The 22,303-nt window shown below is 39.6% G+C and overlaps 1 protein-coding gene across 1 annotated transcript in view; it reads left to right on the top strand.

The window, feature by feature from the left end:
• Positions 1–22,303, top strand: part of IMPG2 (interphotoreceptor matrix proteoglycan 2) — a 108,484-nt gene that overhangs the window by 58,404 nt on the left and 27,777 nt on the right. The window contains exons 10-11 of the mRNA XM_053565260.1: positions 15,427–15,671; positions 19,445–19,527. Of these exons, the coding sequence (XP_053421235.1) occupies positions 15,427–15,671; positions 19,445–19,527 (328 nt within the window). The remainder of the gene's footprint in view (positions 1–15,426; positions 15,672–19,444; positions 19,528–22,303) is intronic.

Raw genomic sequence — 22,303 nt, 5'->3', positions numbered from 1 at the left:
ATGTTGTCTGATTGGTAAAGCTGGACTTTAACTAGGAATTTTGTGAAAACTTTTGTTTCTGGCCCAGGAGTGGTTAAGACTGAGGGCAATTACAACCTGTGAACCACAACAAACTCGTTCCAACCCTGAATTTATTTTTGTTAAAAAAAAGAAAAAAGGGAGATAAAAGATGGCGGCCGAGTAACAGCCTCCCTGCAACTGGGAACAGCGAGTCTGGGGATACAAGACTCCAGGCATCTCTGGCCGGCGGGATCTGCCTATAATCATCCCTTTGAGGATACAGGGAGCCAGCAAGGGACTTCTGGACCCCAAGAGGAGGACAAAAACAGTGGAAAACTGGCAAGTGGTTCTGTGTGTTCAATTAACCTAATCATGCCGGCAACTGTAAGTACAAGCAGCAGTGAGACTGCAAACCGGAAAGCAGTGAGACTGCAAACCTGTAAACTGTTTCGGTGTTCTTGGACTTGGCACTCAGTTGAACTGCCTTGGGGAGAGCTTGAGCAGCAGTGTGGAGAACTTTGGGCATTGTCTGGGGCCGCAGACGGAGCCACTGAGCTGGGCGCAGGAAACCATTGTGAAAGAACTGCCCCAGCAAGCTCCGCCCTCGGGGTCTGAGAGCTAGGATTGGGCGGGTCAAAGTAACCTACTGACTGAGCAGCCTAAAGGCGGGGACTGAGCTGCCTTACACCCTTAATCCTTAGGGGCAGAGTCAGATGGTTTTGGCACACTGGAGCCTTGGGCTGTTGCCCTGGGTAGAGTGCCGTGACGTCACAGCTCATAGCAACCTCAAACTCCTGGGCTTGGCACCACCCAGACCTCCATAAGAGCTGTGCAGCGACCCCCGACCGGTGACCCGCACCCACTGGGCCTCTGCATTCCCTGACCAGGAACTACGGGAGCCACTCAACCCTGCGTCCTCCCTCCTGTGTCCTCCCAGCTTCCACACTAGCCCGTTCATCTGGACAGGGACTCCGGTAGCTGTGTGCTCTTTGGACCCCTCCCTGCCTCTGCGCAGAGCTCTTCTCCTGGCCAGAGACTGCTGGAGCCTAGGGCTCTCTGTGCCAAAGTCACTGGGCACCTGGCACTCCCAGAACCGTGCGCACCACCCCCAGCCCTGTTGCTGCATCCGGGTGTGTCACAAACCGGAGCTGCTTCCAGAACCAGAACTCCCTAGCTAGAGCATCCCCAGAGGAACTACATGGGGTCACTCCCTACAAAGATCCAGCAACAATAGAGTGATCCCGCTGGGGTCAAATCTTGGAGAGACACCTCCCCAACTCTGAGGACAGCCGGAGGCAACGGTGAAAAACAATCTTGAGGTGAAATCAACAGAAAAACTCTGGCAATATGAATAATCAGAGTAGATCAACTCCCCCAAGGATCAATGTGGCAGAAACAGCACAAGACCCCATGCACAAACAAATAGCTGAGATGTCAGAAATTGAATTCAGGATCTGGATAGCAAATAAGATCAAATTAGAATTCCAAAAGTTATCTCAAGAATTCAATGGATTCAAAGAACAAATGACCAAAGATTTCGACACATTGAGACAAGAAGTTGCATCCCTTAAAGATCTGGGAAACACAGTAGAATCCCTCAGTAACAGAATGGAGCAAGCAGAAGAAAGGATTTCTGACATTGAAGACAAAGCTTTCGAATGCTCCCAAACCCTCAAAGAAGAAGAGAAATGGAGAGCAAAACAGACCACTCTCTCAGAGAGCTCTCGGATAATTTGAAGAAAACCAATATTCATCTTATAGGGATCCCTGAAAGTGACGAAGTGACTTCACAAGGCACAGAGTCTCTTCTCCATGAGATTATGAAGGAGAACTTTCCAGACATGCCAAGAGATTCCGAAATTCAGGTAGCAGACAGTTTCAGAACTCCAGCATGACTCAACCCAAATAAGACACATCATAATCAATTTCACTAAAGTTAATATGAAGGAGAAAATTCTGAAAGCTGCCAGATGAAAGAAAACCATTACCTACAAGGGGAAGAATATCAGAATAACTGCAGATCTCTCTGCTGAAACCTTTCAAGCTAGAAGAGGATGGTCATCGACTTTTAATCTCCTAAAACAAAATAACTTTCAACCCAGGATCCTGTACCCAGCTAAACTGAGCTTCATTTATGACAGAGAAATTAAATACTTCAACGACATTCACATGTTGAAGAAATTTGCCACAACTAAACCAGCTCTCCAGGACATTCTTAGACCTATCCTCCATAAAGACCAGCGTAATTCTCCACCACAAAAGTAAACCCACCCCAAAAATTTTTGATCAAATTCCAACTTCCACAGTCGCAAAAGGATTAAAAATGTCCACTGGTCTCTCGAAAGGCTTATCAATACTCTCGATTAATGTGAATGGTTTAAATTGTCCTCTAAAGAGGCATAGGTTGGCGGACTGGATACAAAAACTCAAGCCAGATATCTGCCGCATCCAAGAATCGCATCTTATATTAAAAGACAGATATAGACTCAAGGTGAAGGGATGGTTATCTATATTCCAGGCAAATGGAAAGCAGAAAAAAGCAGGCGTTGCAATCCTGTTCGCAGATGCAATAGGCTTTAAATCAACCAAAATAATTAAGGATAAGGATGGACACTTCATATTTGTTAAAGGCAATACTCGATATGATGAGATCTCAATTATTAATATTTATGCACCCAACCACAATGCACCTCAATTTATAAGAGAAACTCTAACAGACATGAGCAACTCGATTTTCTCCACTTCCATAGTAGTTGGAGATTTTAACACCCCTTTAGCAGTCCTGGATAGATCCTTCAAAAAGAAGCTAAGCAAAGAAATTTTAGATTTAAACTCAACCATTTAACATCTGGACTTTACAGACATCTACAGAACATTTCATCCCCAAAAACCTGAATACACATTCTTCTCATCAGCCCACGGAACATACTCCAAAACCGACCACATTCTAGGCCACAAATCTAACCTCAGCAAATTTAAAAGAATAGAAATTATTCCTTGCATCTTCTCAGACCACCATGGAATAAAAGTTGAACTAAATAACAACAGGAACCTGCATACCCATACAAAAACATGGAAGCTAAACAACCTTATGCTGAAGGATAGAAGGGTTATAGATGAGATTAAGAAGGAAATCACCATATTTTTGGAACAAAACGACAATCAAGACACGAATTACCAGAACCTCTGGAATACTGCAAAGGCAGTCCTAAGAGGAAATTTATAGCACTGCAAGCCTTCCTCAAGAAAACGGAAAGAGAGGAAATCAATAACTTAATGGAACATCTCAAGCAACTGGAGAAAGAAGAACACTTCAACCCCAAAAGCAGCAGAAGAAAAGAAATAACCAAAATCAGAGCAGAATTAAATGAAATTGAAAACAAAAGAATTATACAACAGATCAATAAATGCAAAAGCTGGTTTTTTGAAAAGATCAATAAAATAGATAAACCTTTGGCCAACCCAACCAGGAAAAAAAGAGTAAAATCTCTAATTTCATCAATCAGAAATGGTAATGATGAAATAACAACAGACCCCTCAGAAATTCAAAAAATCCTTAACGAATACTACAAGAAACTCTACTCTCACAAATATGAAAATCTGAAAGAAATCAACCAATACTTGGAAGCACGCCACCCACCAAGACTTAGCCAGAATGAAGTGGAAATGTTGAACAGGCCTATATCAAGTTCTGAAATAGCATCAACTATACAAAATCTCCCTAAAAAGAAAAGCCCAGGACTTTATGTCAGAATTCTACCAAACCTTTAAAGAAGAACTAGTACCTATACTATTAAACCTCTTCCAAAATATAGAAAAAGAAGGAATATTACCCAGCACTTTCTACGAAGCAAACATCACCTTGATCCCCAAACCTGGGAAAGACCCAACAAGAAAAGAAAATTATAGACCAATATCACTAATGAATATAGATGCTAAAATACTCAATAAGATCCTAACAAACAGAATCCAACAACACATCAAAAAAATTATACACCATGACCAAGTTGGATTTATCCCAGGGTCTCAAGGCTGGTTCAATATACATAAATCTATAAATGTAATTCAACACATAAACAAACTTAAAAATAAAGACTATATGATTCTTTCAATTGATGCAGAAAAAGCTTTTGATAATATCCAGCATCCCTTCATGATCAGAGCACTTAAGAAAATTGGTATAGAAGGGACATTTCTTAAACTAATAGAGGCCATCTACAGCAAACCCACAGCCAATATTGTATTGAATGGAGTTAAATTGAAATCATTTCCACTTAGATCAGGAACCAGGCAAGGTTGCCCATTGTCTCCATTGCTCTTTAACATTGTAATGGAAGTTTTAGCCATTGCAATTAGGGAAGAAAAGGCGATCAAGGGTATCCACATAGGGTCAGAAGAGATCAAACTTTCACTCTTCGCAGATGACATGATCGTATATCTGGAAAACACTAGGGATTCTGCTACAAAACTTTTAGAAGTGATCAAGGAATATAGCAATGTCTCAGGCTACAAAATCAACACCCATAAATCTGTAGCCTTTATATATACCAATAATAACCAAGCCGAACAGTCAAGGACTCTATTCCTTTCACAGTAGTGCCAAAGAAGATGAAATATTTGGGAGTATACCTATCAAAGGACGTGAAAGATCTCTACAAAGAGAACTATGAAACTCTAAGAAAAGAAATAGCTGAAGATGTTAACAGATGGAAAAACATACCATGCTCATGGCTGCGAACAATCAACATTGTTAGAATGTCCATAATGCCCAAAGCAATATATAATTTTAATGCAATTCCCATTAAAGCTCCATTGTCATATTTTAAAGATGTTGAAAAAATAATACTTCGTTTTATATGGAATCAGAAAAAAACTCGAATAGCCAAAACATTACTGAGCAATAAAAACAAAGCAGGAGGAATCACGCTACCAGACCTGAGACTGTACTGTAAATCCATAGTGATCAAAACAGCATGGTACTGGCACAAAAGCAGAGAAGTAGATGTCTGGAACAGAATAGAGAACCAAGAGATGGATCCAGCTACTTTCCGTTATTTGATCTTTGACAAGCCAATTAAAAACATTCAGTGGGGAAAAGATTCTCTATTTAACAAATGGTGCTGGGTGAACTGGCTGGCAACCTGTAGAAGATTGAAACTGGACCCACACCTTTCACCATTAACTGAGATAGACTCTCACTGGATAAAAGATTTAAACTTAAGACATGAAACTATAAAAATACTTGAAGAAAGTGCAGGGAAAACTCTTGAAGGAATCGGCCTGGGTGAATATTTTATGAGGAGGACTCCCCAGGCAATTGAAGCAGTATCAAAAATACACTACTGCGACCTGATCAAACTAAAAAGCTTCTGCACAGCCAAGAACATAGTGAGTAAAGCAAGCAGACGGCCCTCAGAATGGGAGAAAATATTTGCACGTTATACCTCCGATAAAGGTCTAATAACCAGAATCCACAGAGAACTCAAACGTATTAGGAAGAAAAGAACATGTGACCCCATTTCAGAGTGGGCAAGGGACTAAAAGAGAAACTTCTCTAAAGAAGACCCACGCAATATCTACAAACACATGAAAAAAAGCTCATCATCCTTAATCATCAGAGAAATGCAAATCAAAACTGCTCTGAGATATCACCTAACCCCAGCAAGAGTAGCCCACATAACAAAATCCCAAAACCAGAAATGTTGGCGTGGATGTGGAGGAAAGGGCACACTTCTACACTGTTGGTGGGAATGCCCACTAATACGTTCCTTCTGGAAGGATGTTTGGAGAATACTTAGAGACCTAAAAATAGACCTGCCATTCGATCCTGTAATTCCTTTACTAGGTTTATACCCAGAAGACCAAAAGTCACAATACAACAAAGACATCTGTGCCGGAATGTTTATTGCAGCCCAATTCATAATTGCTAAGTCATGGAAGAAGCCCAAGTGCCCATCAACCCACAAATGGACTAGCAAATTGTGGTGTATGTATATCATGGAATATTATGCAGCCTTAAAGAAAGATGGAGACTTTACCTCTTTCATGTTTACATGGATGGAGCGGGAACATATTCTTCTTAGCAAAGTATCTCAGGAATGGAAGAAAAAGTATCCAATGTACTCAGCCCTACTATGAAGCTAAATTATAACTTTCATATGAAGACTATAACCCAACTATAGCACAAGACTATGGGGAAAGGGCCAAGGAAGGGGAAGGGAGGGGGGAGGTTTTGGTGGAGAGAGGGTAATGGGTGGGGCCACATCTATGGTGCATCTTAGAATGGGTACAGGCGATTGCACTAATGTACACAGCTATGATTTAACAATAAAAAAAAAAGAAAAAAGCTGTGGATACCAAATATTTTATAAAATGCATTACTTAATATCTTTAAAAAAGTATTTATGAATTACCATGAGCCAAGCTTTGTGCTAGATTGTGCTAGATGTGTGGGACACAGAGCTGAATAATAACTGTGCCTGTTTGGTTGGTGGGGAGATAAAACATGAGCACCAGTTGCATCTTCAGTGTTAGAAGTTTCCCCTGGGAGGTGGCAGATGTCACTTGAGGCAAAAAGAAATATCGGGTGAAGAAGCTGTGTGTATGTGTGTGTAGATATGTGTGTGGAGGATGTATGGGATGGAAGGTAATAACAGGCATTGCAGACAGAAAGAAATGTATGTGCAAAGATCGGGAGACAGAGCCGTGTGTGGGGCCTGTGGCCTGCCACAGATTGGATTGACTGAACGCTCATAAGGGAGTATGCTGTGCTAAGTTCTGACCAGTAGGTGTCCCTCTTACTGTTTCACTCTGGAACTGCCACTTGGTTATTTTAGTATATTTTACTGAATTTATTCCTTTGTAAATAACATTGGGAATTAAGTATGAATTAACATATTCTGATGTGCAAAATTAAAAAGACTTTAATTGCTTAAGGGATTGAAGGAAGTTTCAGAGATAAGCAGATGTTTTTACTCATTAGAGAATCAAACTGTCAAAGTGCTCAGTTGCTACTTTCAAGAGCCCTGAACCATCCTATTAGATGAGGCAGCTTATCAGATCTGGGAAGAAAACAATGTAGAGGTGACTCAGAGCAAGAAAGGAACATCAAAGAGGTCTGGCTGCTTGTATGACAGGTGGGGGTGTCACCTTCCATGGCATCCCTTGCAGTCCAGGGTATGTGATCTGTACCATTCCGGCCAGGAGAAGTCCAGTCCAGTCAGGACTCCCAGGAAGGAGAGGTCTCTTAACCTCAAACTACAAGAGATAATGAATTCTCTAGGATGCCCATTGGTCTATTTAAAATTTATTGCATTGGCTGCTCATCCATTCTGTCCCATAGGGAAATTTATACAGCATTATAATAAAAAGTTTCCTCTGTAAGCTTGAAATCAGAAAAAGGAAGCTGCATGATCTTGACATCTAATACCATCAAAACCATGCCAGCTTGTTGTTGACATCCCAATCTGCAGGTTTAACCTATAAGGGAGTTCCAATGTATTGGTCAGAAGCTTTCCACTAAGCTGTAACATGAATTAGTTGTCTAATTCCTTTTTGGAAAAAACACCATGATATCATCCTTATTATGTTGATACTTGCAGAGATAGCTCTCATAGTACTAACCTTTATGGAGCCTGAACCCAGGCTCAACTGACAGAGCCCTGCCCAGCCCCTCTCCTCCATCTCTCTCCATAGCCTCTGTTGTGGTGGAGCACAAGAAGGAGTAACCTGGGAGCTCCAAGGTCCCACCTACACTTCAGTAGCTAGCATGGCTTGCTGGTACTGGATGTTAAGATCATGCAACTTCTCTTTTCTGATTTCAAGCTTTTACAGTGGAAAACATTTTATTATAATGCTGCGTAAATTTCCCTATGCGGACAGAATGGATGAGCAGCCAGTGCAATAAATGATCAGGTTTGCAGATATATTCCTGATTGACTAGCTCCAGTCACAGGTTCCCCCCAAACAACACTGCAGCTGGCTCTTTCTGGTAGGCACCTCCTACTAGCAGGGAATATAAGTTGTATAGCCTATTATAGCATTTTACTGACTCATCATACAGGGCATGGCTGATTCTTACTCATAAGCACCAACTATTGTCTCAGAGATTAAACTAGGTGTCCAAATGGAATTCACACTGTTGAGAAGACGACAGGGCTGGGGAAAGAGAAAGGATTTCAAAGGCTTCTGTTGTCAACAACAGAGAGGGAATCTGTCCATGCACATGGTATACCCCTGCTATAGCCTACAAATAAATAGCAACAGAGAAAACCACCACATGAAGAATACCTATAATCAAGGGTATCCATACAGGACCTACACCCTCATCAAAGTACACACAAGTAAAGCCAAAGGTCTTTACCCAATATATGCTACAAGCATACCCATTATGGGAAAAAAAGTCTCATCTAAACAAAAGACAATCCAAAAATTAGAAGCAACAGCTGCTCCATCCAGATGAGAAGAAATCAGCACAAGAACTGTGGAAGTATGAAAAATCATAATGAAAGGACTCCCCTGCCCTCCCCAAAGAAGAACACCAGCTCTCTATCAAGAGATCCCAGCCAAAATGAAACTACTAAATGACAGATAAAGAATTCCAAATATAGATTAAGGAAGCTCAATGAGATCCAAAAGAAAAAGGAAAACCAACTCAAGTAAATCAGAAAAATAATTCAGGAGATGCATGAAAAATTTACTGAAGAGATAGGTATGTTAAAAAAGGCAAATAGAATTTCTGGAAATAAAAAATTCATTTAGGGAAATTCAAAACACAGTGGTGGGAAGAAATATTTCATATACATGGGAATAGCAGGAGTAGCTATTCTCATATTAGATAAAATAGACTATTTATTTATTTTTGAGACAGAGTCTTATTATGTTGCCCTTGGCGGAGTGCCGTGGCATCACAGCTCACAGCAACCTCAAACTCTTGGGCTTAAGTGAGTCTGTTGCCTCAGCCTTTCAAATAGCTGGGACTACAGGTGCCTGCCACAACTCTTGGCTATTTTTTTGTTGCAGTTGTCATCGTTGTCTAGCTGGCCCTGGGCCGGGCTGGAACCTGCCAGCCTTGGTGTATGTGGCTGGCACTGTAACCACTGTACTATGGGCGCCAAGCCAGATAAAATAGATTTTAAATCAACAATGGTAAAAAAGGTCAAAGATGGTCATTATTTATGATAAAGGGGTCAATTAAATAAGAAGATATAGTAATCTTAAATATATATGCACACAACACAGGAGCTCCCAGACTCAGGAAGCAAATTCTACCAGATCTAAGGAAAGAAAGAAACAACCACATGATAGGAGTGATGAACTTCAACATTTCTCTGACACAGCTAGTCAGATCACTGAGGAAGAAGATCAACAATGAAACACTGGAATTAATTGGACTCTAGAACAAATGGACCTAACAAACATTTACAGAACATTCTACCGCTAAACTGCAGAATATACATTCTTCTCATCAGCACACGGGATACTTTCCAAGATAGATCATATGTTAGGACACAAAACAAATCTCAGCAAATTTAGAAAACTTAAAATCATACCATATATCTCCTCAGACCATACTGGGCTAAAATTAGAATTCAATTTCAGGAGGAACTATTAAAACTACACAAATTCATGGAAAGCAAACAGCCTCCTGCTGATCCTTAGGTTATTGAAGAAGTCAAGATGGAAATAAAATTTTTTTGAATTGAACGAGAAAGGGGATATAAACTTCTATGGGATAGATCAAAAGCAGTGCTAAAGGAAAGTTCGTAACCTTAAATGGTTACCTGAAAAAGACAGAAAGATCACAAATTGACAACCTAATGTCACACTTAAGGAACTAGAAAAAGAGAAAACCAAACCCAAAGCTAGTGGAAGGAAAGAAAGAACAAAGGTTGGAGCAGAAATAAACAAATGGAAACCAAAAATATAATACAAAGGATCAAAGAAACAAAATGTTGGTTCTCACACTAGTCATAACTGTTAAACTGTACGCCAAATAAATAAATGGTACCTAATGAAACTAAAACCTTCCTGCACAGCAAAGGAAATAATCAACAGAGTAAACAGATGAGTTACAGAATGGAAGAAAATATTCATAAACTATATATCTGACAAAGGGCTAATATCCAGAATTCACAAAGAATTTAAAACAAACAGAACAAATGACCCCATTATGAAGTGGGCAAAAGAAATCAACAACATTTTTTCTTTCTAAAATTTAAAGTTTATTATATTTTCATTAGAAAATGCTCAGAAATATAAAATTGCGAACCTTTTTTTTTTTGAGACAGAATCTCACTATATTGCCTTTGGTAGAGTGCTGTGGTGTCACAGCTCACAGCAACCTCCAACTCTTGGGCTTAAACAATTCTCTTGCCTCAGCCTCCCAGGTAGCTGGGACTACAGGCGCCTGCTGCAACGCCCAGCTGTTTTTTTTTTTTTTTTTGCAGTTGTCATTGTTGTTTAGCTGGCCCCGGGCTGGGTTTGAACCCGCCTGCCTCGGTGTATGTGGCTGGCGCCCTAACCACTGAGCTACGGGCACAGAGCCAAAATGACATACAGTTTAACAGTTATGACTAGTGTGAGCACATAGTTTATCATTGAAACCTCTATAGTTTTTGGAGTAAAAGGGGCACTAATTAGTTATTACAAGGGAAGAACAGATGTAACCAGAACCGTCCCAGTAACCAGGACATGTAGACAACCAGCTGTTGCCCTCTGACTCTTTTTCCCCTCATTCCCCTTGCTTTCTTCCTTTAACTATCCAGTGGGAAAGTATATAAAACATTTTTGATGTGAAACCGTTTGGCAATATATTGGATTACTTTACCCAATGTTATAAGAGTACATTTTTTGCTCACTACCCATGTTTAGAAAGGCTATTTCATAATGGTAGTTTACAATAGTGTAAAACTTTGTAACTTCAACTGTATCTCATCCTGAAGTTCATCACCACTTTTAACGGAAGAAAGCGTATCATGTAAAATGCAGCAAAGATCTTCAGTTCTTGGTGCTTCAATCATTTCCTTCATAGTTGCATGTAAGTATTTCCCAGCTTCACACCAAAAAGGGGGCCATTTGTTTTTTCCACAGGCTTGAGCTCTGGAGTGCAGTGCTCCTGGAGACGTTTATTCAGAAACTTCTTGTAATTTAGGCCTATAATTTTCTGAGATTCACCATTTATTGGCAGTTCATCAAAGTGGTACAAATCGTGCATGTCAAATGAACATGCTAAATTTTTACCAAAACAAACTATCGCCATATTCCTTTTCTGTCATCTTGACTAAAATGAGAAATAATTAGACTAGTACCATTACAAGCTGCAGTGGCAGATGAAACGGAAAAGGGCCAAACTTCGGTTTTATAGTCTTTGTCTCCTCGTGCCCAACAGTGTCCTTCAAGTGAAATGTAAATGTCATCAGGAGAAACGCAGCTGCAGTTTCAGTCGCTTCTCTCCCACTGTCCGTTGCAGCTATTTGTTTTCCAGCATGTAATGTTTCTTTTAACTCTTCATTTACATATTGCATTTTATTCTTCTCCAGTTTTTTATTCAAAAATTTTATTATCTTCTTCCATGTCAGGCCCAAATCTAAAACTTGTCCATGAAGTTTGGATGGCTTTAAGTCAGCTATGTCTTCATTATAATTTTCTTGCTTGGTGACATTTGAAAAGGAGCGCAAGGCTCCTGTGAGACTGAGGATAAAGTCATCTGTTATTCAATCAGTGATCCATATAACCAGAAACCAAACAATATGATATTTATCTACTCAGAGGAGGTGGGAAAGGTAATCAAACTCAGCAGATTGTCCTCTTTACTCCACTCACGTGCTTCCCATCACTCCATCTGTTCCTACCACCATGCCTCCCTCCCTTTGGGTTTTATTTTAACTTCCCACACCGGTGGGGAGCAGAGGGCAGGGCCAAGGATGCCCGCCGGCAACTGTACCACCACACCCCCAGCATCCAACCTTGCCTGCTGGGTGGCTCCTAGTCACCGGGAGCCACACGTTAGGACAGCCCCTAGCCTTGTTTTTCAAGGAAGATATACAAATGGCCAACAGACATATGAACAAATGTTCAATATCACTAATTGTCAGGGTTAAAATAATCAAAAAATAGTAAATTTGTTATGGATGCGGTGAAAAAGGAATGCCTGTACACTGCTGGTGGGAATGTAAATTAGAACAACTTCTATGGAAAACAGTATGGAGATTCCTTAAAGTACTAAAAGGAGACCTACTATTTGATCCAGCAATCCTGCCATACATATCTACCCAAAGGAAAAGAAGTCATTATGTCAAAAAGACACCTGTACCCAAAAGTTTATCACAGCACAAGTCATAATTGTAAATATCTGGAGTCAACCTAAATGCCGATTAGTTGATAAGGTGCATAAAGAAATGTGGTATACTGTGTGTGTGTACTACTCAGCCATAAAAAGGAATGGAATAATATCGTTTACAGCAACTTGAATGAACCTGGAGAACAGTCTCCTAAGTAAAGTACCTCAGCAATGGAAAAAAAACCACCATATTTTTTCACTAATAAGTGCGAGTTAAACCATGGGTACAGCTGCTCATAAAGTGGTGAAAAGGATACTGGGGACTAAGAAGGGGAAAGGTGGGAGGGGTGAGGCATAAAAACTTGCCTGCTGGGTGCACTATTCTGATAACGGGCACACTAAAAGCCCTGTCTTCACCATCATACAGTTCATCCATATGACAACAACACTTGTACACTCTAATATTTCAAAATAGAAATTATAAAAAAATAAGAAAGTCAAGGAGAGGCTCCGTGCCTGTGGCTCAAGTGGCTAAGATGCCAACCACATACACCTGAGCTGGCGGGTTCGCCTCCAGCCCGGGCCCACAAAACACCAATGACGGCTGCAACCAAAAAATACCTGGGCTGCAATAAACATTCTGGTACAAATATCTTTGTTATGTTGTGATTTTTGGTCTTCTGGGTCTATGCCCAGCAGAGGAATTACAGGATTGAATGGCAGATCTATTTTTAGATCTCTGAGTGTTCTCCATATCTCTTTCCAAAAGGAATGTATTAATTTGCATTCCCACCAGCAGTGCAAAAGTGTTCCCTTTTCTCCACATCCGCGCCAACATCTCTGGTCTTGGGATTTTGTGATATAGGCTAGTCTCACTGGAGTTAGATGATATCTCAAAGTAGTTTTGATTTGCATTTCTCTGATGATTAAAGATGATGAGCATTTTTTCATATATCTGAAGGCCGTGCACCTGTCTTCTTCAGAGAAGTTCCTCTTCAAATCCCTTGCCCAGCCTGCAATGGGATCCCTTGTTTTTTTCTTGCTGATGCGTTTGAGTTCTCTGTGGATTCTGGTTATTAAACCTTTGTCAGAGATATACCCTGCAAATATCTGGAGCATATTCTTCTTAGTAAAGTATCTCAAGAATGGAAGAAAAAGTACCCAATGTACTCAGCCCTACTATGAAACTAATTTGGGGCTCTCACATGAAAGCTATAACCCAGTTATAACCTAACAATAGGGGGAAGTGGGAAAGGGAGGGGAGGGAGGGGGATGGTGGATAGAGGGAGGGGGATCGGTGGGATCATACCTGTGGTGCATCTTACAGGGGTATTTGTGAAACTTGGTAAATGTAGAATGTAAATGTTTTGGCACAGTAACTGAGATAATGCCAGGAAGGCTATGTTAACCATTGTGATGAAAATGTGTCAAATGGTCTATGAAGCGAGTGTATGATGCCCCATGATCATATCAATGTATACAGTTATGATTTAATAAAAAAAAAAAATACCCGGGTGTTGTGGCAGGTGTCTGTAGTCCCAGCTACTTGGGAGGTGGGGGCAGGAGAATGGCTTGAGCCCAGGAGTTGGAGGTTGCTGTGAGCTGTGATGGCACGGCACTGTACCCAGGGTGACAGCCTGAGGCTTTGTCTCAATAAAAAAAAAAAAAAAGTCAAGGAGAGACTGAGATAGTGGCAACTTGAAGGTGGCAAATTGCTTTTACTGCGTGTCTGTCTGAAGCGGTTTATCTCTGGGCAGGTGGCCTTCTCTTTTCCTCTGGAGGGATCTTGGCACGGCTTGCTCTGGGTACTGCCTGTGCCCAGGGACTGGCTGGAAGTCAGAGTGATGCCTGTCCTCAGAATGACTTTTTCTAGTAATAAGTTTAATTAGAGCTACTGAGAGTTGTAACATAGTAATAGTTCAGAATGTAGGTGACAGGGTCCAACAGCTCCTATGTTTAATTCCTGGCTCTACCACATTTCTGTTATGAAATTTAAAGAAGTCTTTTAAGTACTATAAAGTTGTGTTTTCTCAACAATATTCTGATGATAATAAAGCCATTTTCATGTTATTATGAAAATTAAGTGAGATCAAGTTTGTAAAATTCCTGTCACATTATAAGCACTTACAAAATGTTAGCTTTTTGTTGATAGAGAAATCTGAGTTAGAGTCTAGAGGAGTATTTCTATTTGCTTTGAAATTTTATATTTTGGTGTCATTTCTTCAAATGACTAACAAAATGTCAAATACACATCATGTCCTACTTATTTATTTTCTTTTCTTTTATTCCAACAAGTCTTTTCTTTGTTTGCTTATGAAAGATGGTTGATGGAAAAAGTCTAATTCCCAAAGTTATTTGTTTGCATTTGGTAAGGTTTTACATAATTCATTAATGAGGATGTCATCAAAAAAGAGAAAAAAGAAAAAGCTAATTTTTAGAGTATTTGTTATTGGGAAAGGATTACTAAGTTAGACACAAAATTGGTTAATGCCCTGGAGGGTAGTAAAATCATAAACTTTAGAATTGCCTTTCCTACCAGACCAAGGAACAAAAATCACATCATAATAATTTTTCACAATTTAATCTTAAACTTTATAGAACTGTAAATTGTCTGGGCTATCAAACAAAAATATGTCTCCTGAAAGAACTGTCATTAGAAAATACTCTAGCACGACATTTGAAAAGAAAATAATCATCAATTTGCTTTATTTCCAAGTTTTCATGTTTTTCCTTTCATAGTAAATAACTGTGTTTGAGTTTATCATTAATCCAACAACAATAAAATGATATGAGAGGATATGCCATTGTGGAGAAGAGGCTTTTTTTTTTAATTGGAAGGAGAAATGCTAATAGGGAACGAAGGAAGCAGGCTGATCGTGAAGGATGGATTTGGTTTTGAAGGAGGGTAGATGGGGTGAGAACGTGGGGGTTGCTTCTCCAGCCTCCTCAGAACTCTTCCTGTTCTCAGAGTTGACTATCCTCTAAAAAAGGACAAGGGATGGCAAAGCATTGCAGAGTCTGCAGAAAATGGTGAATCCATGCTTTTTGAGACTCCCTCTCCAAGTTTAATGTTTGTTTTTCGTGGGGTCTGTGTTCCTTTGTGCTTCCTTAGCTGGACCTAATCTATTCTCTCTTTTCATCTACAGCGGCATCGATGTTCATTATGCTGTTACTTTCAATGGCCAGGCCATCAGCAATACCACCTGGGATCTCATTAGCCTTCACTCCAACAAGGTAGAAAACCATGGCCTTGTGGAATTGGATGATAAGCCCACTGCTGTTTATACAATTAGTAACTTCAGAGATTATATTGCTGAGACACTGCACCAGAATTTTTTGCTGGGGAATGTCTCCTTGAATCCAGATCCTCACTCCCTTCAGCTTATCAATGGTGAGTTTGATATCTATCATGAAGTCCTTGTACAGTTTTGGTTTCTTTTCCAATATGCTCTGGTTAAAACTAATTTCCCTAAATATATATGGTTCTGAGCATTCTCTACACTGTATGAAATAGGAGGCATCCTGATATGAATAGAGCTTTAGCCATGCAGCTATTTTGGAAAGATTAATCAGGGGCTGTCTGGAGTATCTGTAGACAGAAGCCCATGGAGTGGGAGAAATGGAGAACAGCGTGACAGAAATAGGTTAGAGAAGTGGGAGAGAAGTGTAAGAAAATGGGAAGTAGGACCTGGAAGTCTGAATTGAAACAGGCTATTATAACGCTGCTGGGATGACCAAGACATGACGTCTCCCATTAAGTCAGTCAGCTGGTAAAGGCTTAACAGTCAGAGATTAGAAGAGGAGCAGGTAAGTTAATGGAACATGTAGGTCAAAGAACTGATCATGGGGGCTGGGCAGAACCCAAGAGAGTCCAATGCTGACTTTACATTCAGATAGCTGTAGAGATCCAGTTATGATCTATAATGAATAGGTGGGTCCAGGATCATCACAAAGAGAGCCTTTACTCTGGATTTGGAGGCTAAAGGGTGGCCTGGTCAACCTAGGTCTGAAGCTTGCTTAGCGTCTGGGTACTAGTGCCCAATGTCTTATCAGCGACATGGTGTCCTGTTATCTTACTTGCTACTTCATATTTGCTTCTCCATGATTTCTTTGCTCACTGGTAGTTTAGCTATTACGATGTTCAGTGGAGTATGTTTTATTTATTTATTTATATTTTTTTGAAACAGAGTCTCACTCTGTGCCCTGAGTAGAGTGCCATGGTGTCCTAGCTCACAGCAACCTAGCTCAAACTCTTGGGTTCAAGCAGATCTCTTTGCTTCAGCTTCCTGAGTAGCTGAGACTAGTATGTTTTATTTAAATGGCAGTATCAGAGAAGTACCAGCTGCCAAAGAAGAAAATCCTCATGTGAGAAGCAAAACTAACAATGATACATTTTGATGGCCTCTCCATCTCCCACACATTTTAAAGAGAAAAGAGCCTCTATCCTTTAAGGCAGCTATCACCTGGAGGTCTCTGTGTGTGTGTGTGCGTGTGAGAGAAGGCAAATAAACAAAAACAGATGCTAGAGAGGCTAGTTGGATTGACACAGGGAGAACAGAAAATTATTAATGGAAAAGAAAAAAATAGATTTGAAAAGTGAGATAGAGAAGTACTTAGGGAGTCAAGACTTTTTGGGTTGGAGTTTGGAGGAAAGATTTTTAGACAGAGAAAGGAAAGTCTTGCCTTTTCAGGCAGGTGTGTATGTGTTTATCTGTGCGTGTGTGAGAGAGAGAGAGAGGAAGAATGAGAAAAACTTCAATAAAATTTTATGGTGTGTGATAGAATCCTTTATTCTCCAAATAGGAGTTTTGTTTGTTTGTTTTTTGAGAGGCTAGAGTAAAACTTCAAATTGCTTTTTAACTATTTTGGTTTTTGGACTGATGTTTCTTTGATGTGATATTCTGCTGAGACAGGGCCACAAATTGGCTTGAACTTATGTGAGTTTCTTAGGACTTTGAGATGGAGAAACTCTCTCTCCAGTGGGTGACAGTGACATAAAGCTATCTGTTCTTAAACATTAGAGAGTCTTTGTATTTTGGAAGCTGGGTACCCTGGGACCACTTCCTCATATACTCCTTTTTCATTGTTGAATCTTGTTGGAATACTTGGGCTAGATAAAACAAGAGAAGCTTGTTATGATCTCAAACTACAGAAGGTTTTTGTGCAAGGCTAATAGAGACTAGCTAGGTGCTAACCATAGGGACAGTGTATGGGCAGAAAGGTCTAGGAGTCTGAATATTGGGATCTAACAGAGAAAGGACATAGTCAAGAGGTCTCCTAAAGGAGATTGGAACCTAAGTGGAGCAGAAGATGTAAACACTAGATTGGTAACCAGAGTGGTGAGAGAATGGTGTGAGGAATACTACGTGATAGGCAAAGTGAAGTGTTTTGGGAAACACTAAGCGTTCTTGCCAGATCTTTCTTTAATATGGAGACTGGGGGAGGAGTTACCTCTTAAAAGGTGTCCTAAAAAAGAGGTTGACAACTCTCTTAGAATTTGAAAGGAAGTTCAACAAATACCTTAAAATATCTAGTACCAACTAATTCAGGTGCCTTGGCTTTTCATTAGATGTATGTTTCAATTACTCAGAACTTTGTCCCTAAAATCCATTTCTGTTGATGCCAACTTCATAGTTCTGGATGGCTGCAGCTTTCTAGGTAACCTGATCATCTCTCAAAAGAGATAGAATCATCCTTGATCTCATGGAGCTAATTTTCCATAGATGACAAGATAATTGTATACTCAGTTGAAAAGAGTTTTGGAAAATGCTTAAACCAAATAGGGATTTTGGCTTCTGCTTGATCTCTCTCTCTTGGGTCAGTGGAAACAGGTGAATAAAGAGACTCTGCTGACATTTGTGGTTGCAAACATTAGATCACCCTTCTGGAAATCCCTTCCTTTTAGCTTTTAATTAATTCCCTCTTCCCTCCAGGAAAAATCAGTTACTTCTGTGTCTGTGTTCCCCTCACTAGTTTTATAATTTGTGCTTATCTGACAGGCAGCGCTGTCAGAAGAGCTTTATTAATATTTAGCTTTATTAATATTTATTGCCTCAACTTTGGTAAAGTCTGTGATAAATAGCAAGCATCCAGTAAATCTTTGCTGAATTTTACAATCTACTCCCAATTCTTTATTTGGTCTTTAATATTGTTATAGCAGTAAAGTTTTTTTGTGTCCTAGCCTGTTTCTCAAAGATGCTTTCTGTCGATAAAAAAATCATTTTTCATTTTTTTTTTTTTTGTAGAGACAGAGTCTCACTTTACTGCCCCCAGTAGAGTGCCATGACATCACAGGACTCACAGCAAACTCCAGCTTATGGGCTTAGGCGATTCTCTTGCCTCAGCCTCCCGAGCAGCTGGGACTACAGAAAAAAAATAATTTTTCATGCTTTTCTACCATTGTTAGCATCAACCAAATGAATTGAAATTTCAAGACAATTTTTAAACCTAAAATAAAAAAATCTATTTAAAAATAACTTTCATATGAATCTTGAAAAAAGGAAAATCTGACTTGAGAAAAATTAAAAAATTAGCTGGGTATTGTGGCAGACATCTGTAGTCCCAGTTCTCAGGAGGCTGAGGCAGGAAGATCATGTGAAGCCAGGAGTTTGAGGTTGCTGTGAGCTAGGCTGATGTCCTGGCACTCTAGCTAGGCAATAGAATGAGACTCTGTCTCAACAAACAAACAGACACCAAAAAAATAACTGACTTGAGAAGGGAAAGGAAATAGTAGAGGAGTGTCCTAAATATAATAATGGAAAGAACATTTATTTTATGTTAGATTTTTAGAATTCAGACAGATTGTGTTAATATATATATAAAGTATCTGAATAAAGCAGCAAATGTTCTCAAGCAAGTCTGCCCCACCTGTTCTGCCAAAATTGCAGAACTTGGCTTTAAGTTGTTTATGCACCTCAAATCCAATATGTCTTAATTAATCTTACAAGGGTGTATGTGAAACTTAGTAAATGCGGAATGTAAATATCTTAGCACAATAACTGAGAAAATGCCAGGAAGGCTATGTCAACGATTGTGATGAAAGTGTGTCAAACGCTCTGTGAAACTAGTGTATGATGCCCCATGATCATATCAATGTACACAGCTATGATTTAATAAAAAATAAACAAAAAATAAAAGTGTTCTTTAATATTGTTCTTTTCCCAGTGAGAGGAGTTTTGCTTCCCCAAGCTGAAGAAGTTTGGAACACTCAAAGTTCAAGTCTTCAGGCAACGCCATCATCTATTCCGGTATGTTTCTATGTTTTATGCCTAGAACCAGGCTCTCAATTTTCTCTTCTTTGTATTCTTACCCCCTTACTTTGGCATCATGATTTTCCCAAGCTGTTCTCATTTCAGATATTCTCATCATCCTTGGAACATTACTCATAGTTGTCAGCTCCTAGGTACCAAGTGTTGGTTCAAAAAATTTAAGCCTTCCACAATGTCTGCATTGCCAAACTCCACACATGGTAGAAAACTTATTTATGGTTCCTACTTTGGTGGTAGGTAATTAAGCTATTAAATGCCCACTGAGTTGTTTTCTAAGAGTTATCCAGAAAGATTTTTTATAGCCAAGACTATAAATTGATGTATATAGGTACAGAGTATGGATTTTTGTGTCAAGGCTCATATGAAAAAAAAAAGTTTAGACTGGAAAGCATGGAGAATAGTGTGTGTGGTGTGGAAAGAAGACAAAGAAAAGTAAAAATATTAGCTAGTGACAAGTGACTGAGATTCTAAATCAGGCCTCTTTGTAACCTGGACTGAAAACTGTCCCATTTGCGCAGAAACAGCATGGAATAAGCTACTTTTCTTTCTTACCACTTAGCTCCATCAGGAATTGCCTTTCCCTTCCACATCTTCACCTGCCACTTCACTTATAGGGAGGCATCAGGTAGAAAAGAAAATGGCTTTCTTAAAGTGTCCTTAAAGTGTTTCTTAAAGGACACCAGCAATAACAACTACAATTACAACACCACTAGAGACTTACCTGTCTATAATGAGTACAGAAATCTTTGATTGTCCACAGACACAGTAGACTCATCTATATTGCCTCCTTCCACCCTCTTAAGACTTCTCCTGTGTTTCAGACCATCTGTTTGAAATACTTGTTTCTTAAATTTAATCCAGCAATGGAAATTTAGAAAGCCTGCTCCCAAGTTATTTGATCATTGATCTCTCTAGTCATTTCTGCTACTCAGTTATAGAGCAATTAAACTTTGCAATATGGAATCACTGGAAATAATTTTTTCACTGAGTTAAATATTAGAGAAAAAAATGATTGGGGGGATTGACAGAGTACATTCATTTGATGTGTATTTATTCATTCACTTATTCATCCATTCAAATGTATTTATTTTGTGCTTTTCATGTGCCAAATGCTGGGGAAACTAAGATGAATGAGGTGTGTCCCTGGCTACAAGAAATTTCCAGTCTGGTAGCAGTAGACAGATTTCTAAACAAACAAGGTGATGCAGATGCTGCCCTAGAAGTCCATCCAGGGGGCGGTGGCAGGAAATGGTGATGGGACCACTAGTTTCTACTTCTAATCACCCCCAGGTTTAGAGCCTGGGATTTCTCTAAACACAGGGAGGAGCTTTGATATTTTAGAATCACAGTGTAAAGACAGGAATTCCTACAGAAACCCGAGGTTGCAAACTAGAGACCCACTAGATCTAGCTCTAGACATGCACTTTGGGGCCAGAATTTAAAAAAGAAGCCAATTTTTAAAAATCAGGAGATTTTTACATAAAAAATAAAGATTGCTAGTTTCTTTTGAAAACCAGGAAGATCTGATACCATTAAGTTCAGATTTCTTTGTGGCAGGTGGCTAGAGCTTGGCTGTGGCTTCCCCATTAAAGATGGTGGCAAGCACTGACTAACTGGGCTCATTTGTTCATTTATATTGCATTGGTTCCATTTGCGTTTAAGCCAATTCCTTATTTTTGAATAGTGGTAACTCTAGGGCATTAATAATTCAAGGAGACATTTAGTTATTACATCTGGTTATTACTTTCTATTTCCTTCCTTCCCTCCCATCAACCCACCCTCTATCCCTCTCTTCCTTTCCCAACTATTAGCAAGATTATACTGTATTATAGAATTAAGGTTTACTTACCCTGTTTCCCCGAAAATAAGACAGTGTCTTATTTTAAGGTGTGCTCCCAAAGATGTGCTAGGTCTTATCTTCAGGGGACGTCTTATCTTTCCTGTAAGTAGGTCTTATTTTCGGAGGATGTCTTATTTTCTTTTTCTTTTTTTTTTTTTTATTAAATCATAACTGTATACAATGATATGATTATGGGGCATCATACACTCACTTCATAAACCATTTGACACATTTTTATCACAGTGGTTAACATAGCCTTTCCGGCGTTATCTCAGTTACTGTGCCAAAACATTTACATTCTACATTTACCAAGTTTCGCAAATACCCCTGTAATATGCACCACAGGTGTGATCCCACCGATTCCCCTCCCTCTACCCACCCCCCCCTTTCCCACTTCCCCCTATTGTTAAGTTGTAGCTGGGTTATAGCTTTCATGTGAGAGTCCCAAATTAGTTTCATAGTAGGGCTGTGTACATTGGGTATTTTTTCTTCCATTCTTGGGATACTTTACTAAGAAGAATATGTTCCAGCTCCATCCATGTAAACATGAAAGAGGTAAAGTCTCCATCTTTCTTTAAGGCTGCATAGTATTCCATGGTATACATATACCACAATTTATTAATCCATTCGTGGATCGATGGGCACTTGGGCTTTTTCCATGACTTAGCTATTATGAATTGGGCTGCAATAAACATTCTGGTACAAATATCTTTGTTATGTTGTGATTTTTGGTCTTCTGGGTATATGCCCAGCAGAGGAATTACAGGATTGAATGGCAGATCTATTTTTAGATCTCTGAGTGTTCTCCATATATCTTTCCAAAAGGAATGTATTAATTTGCATTCCCACCAGCAGTGCAGAAGTGTTCCCTTTTCTCCGCATCCACGCCAACATCTCTGGTCTTGAGATTTTGTG

The sequence above is a fragment of the Nycticebus coucang genome, chromosome 16 (assembly GCF_027406575.1).
Source record: "Nycticebus coucang isolate mNycCou1 chromosome 16, mNycCou1.pri, whole genome shotgun sequence".
Lineage (NCBI taxonomy): Eukaryota > Metazoa > Chordata > Mammalia > Primates > Lorisidae > Nycticebus > Nycticebus coucang.
Note: the sequence above shows the minus strand (reverse complement) of the source record. Positions and strands in the feature narration are given on the sequence as shown.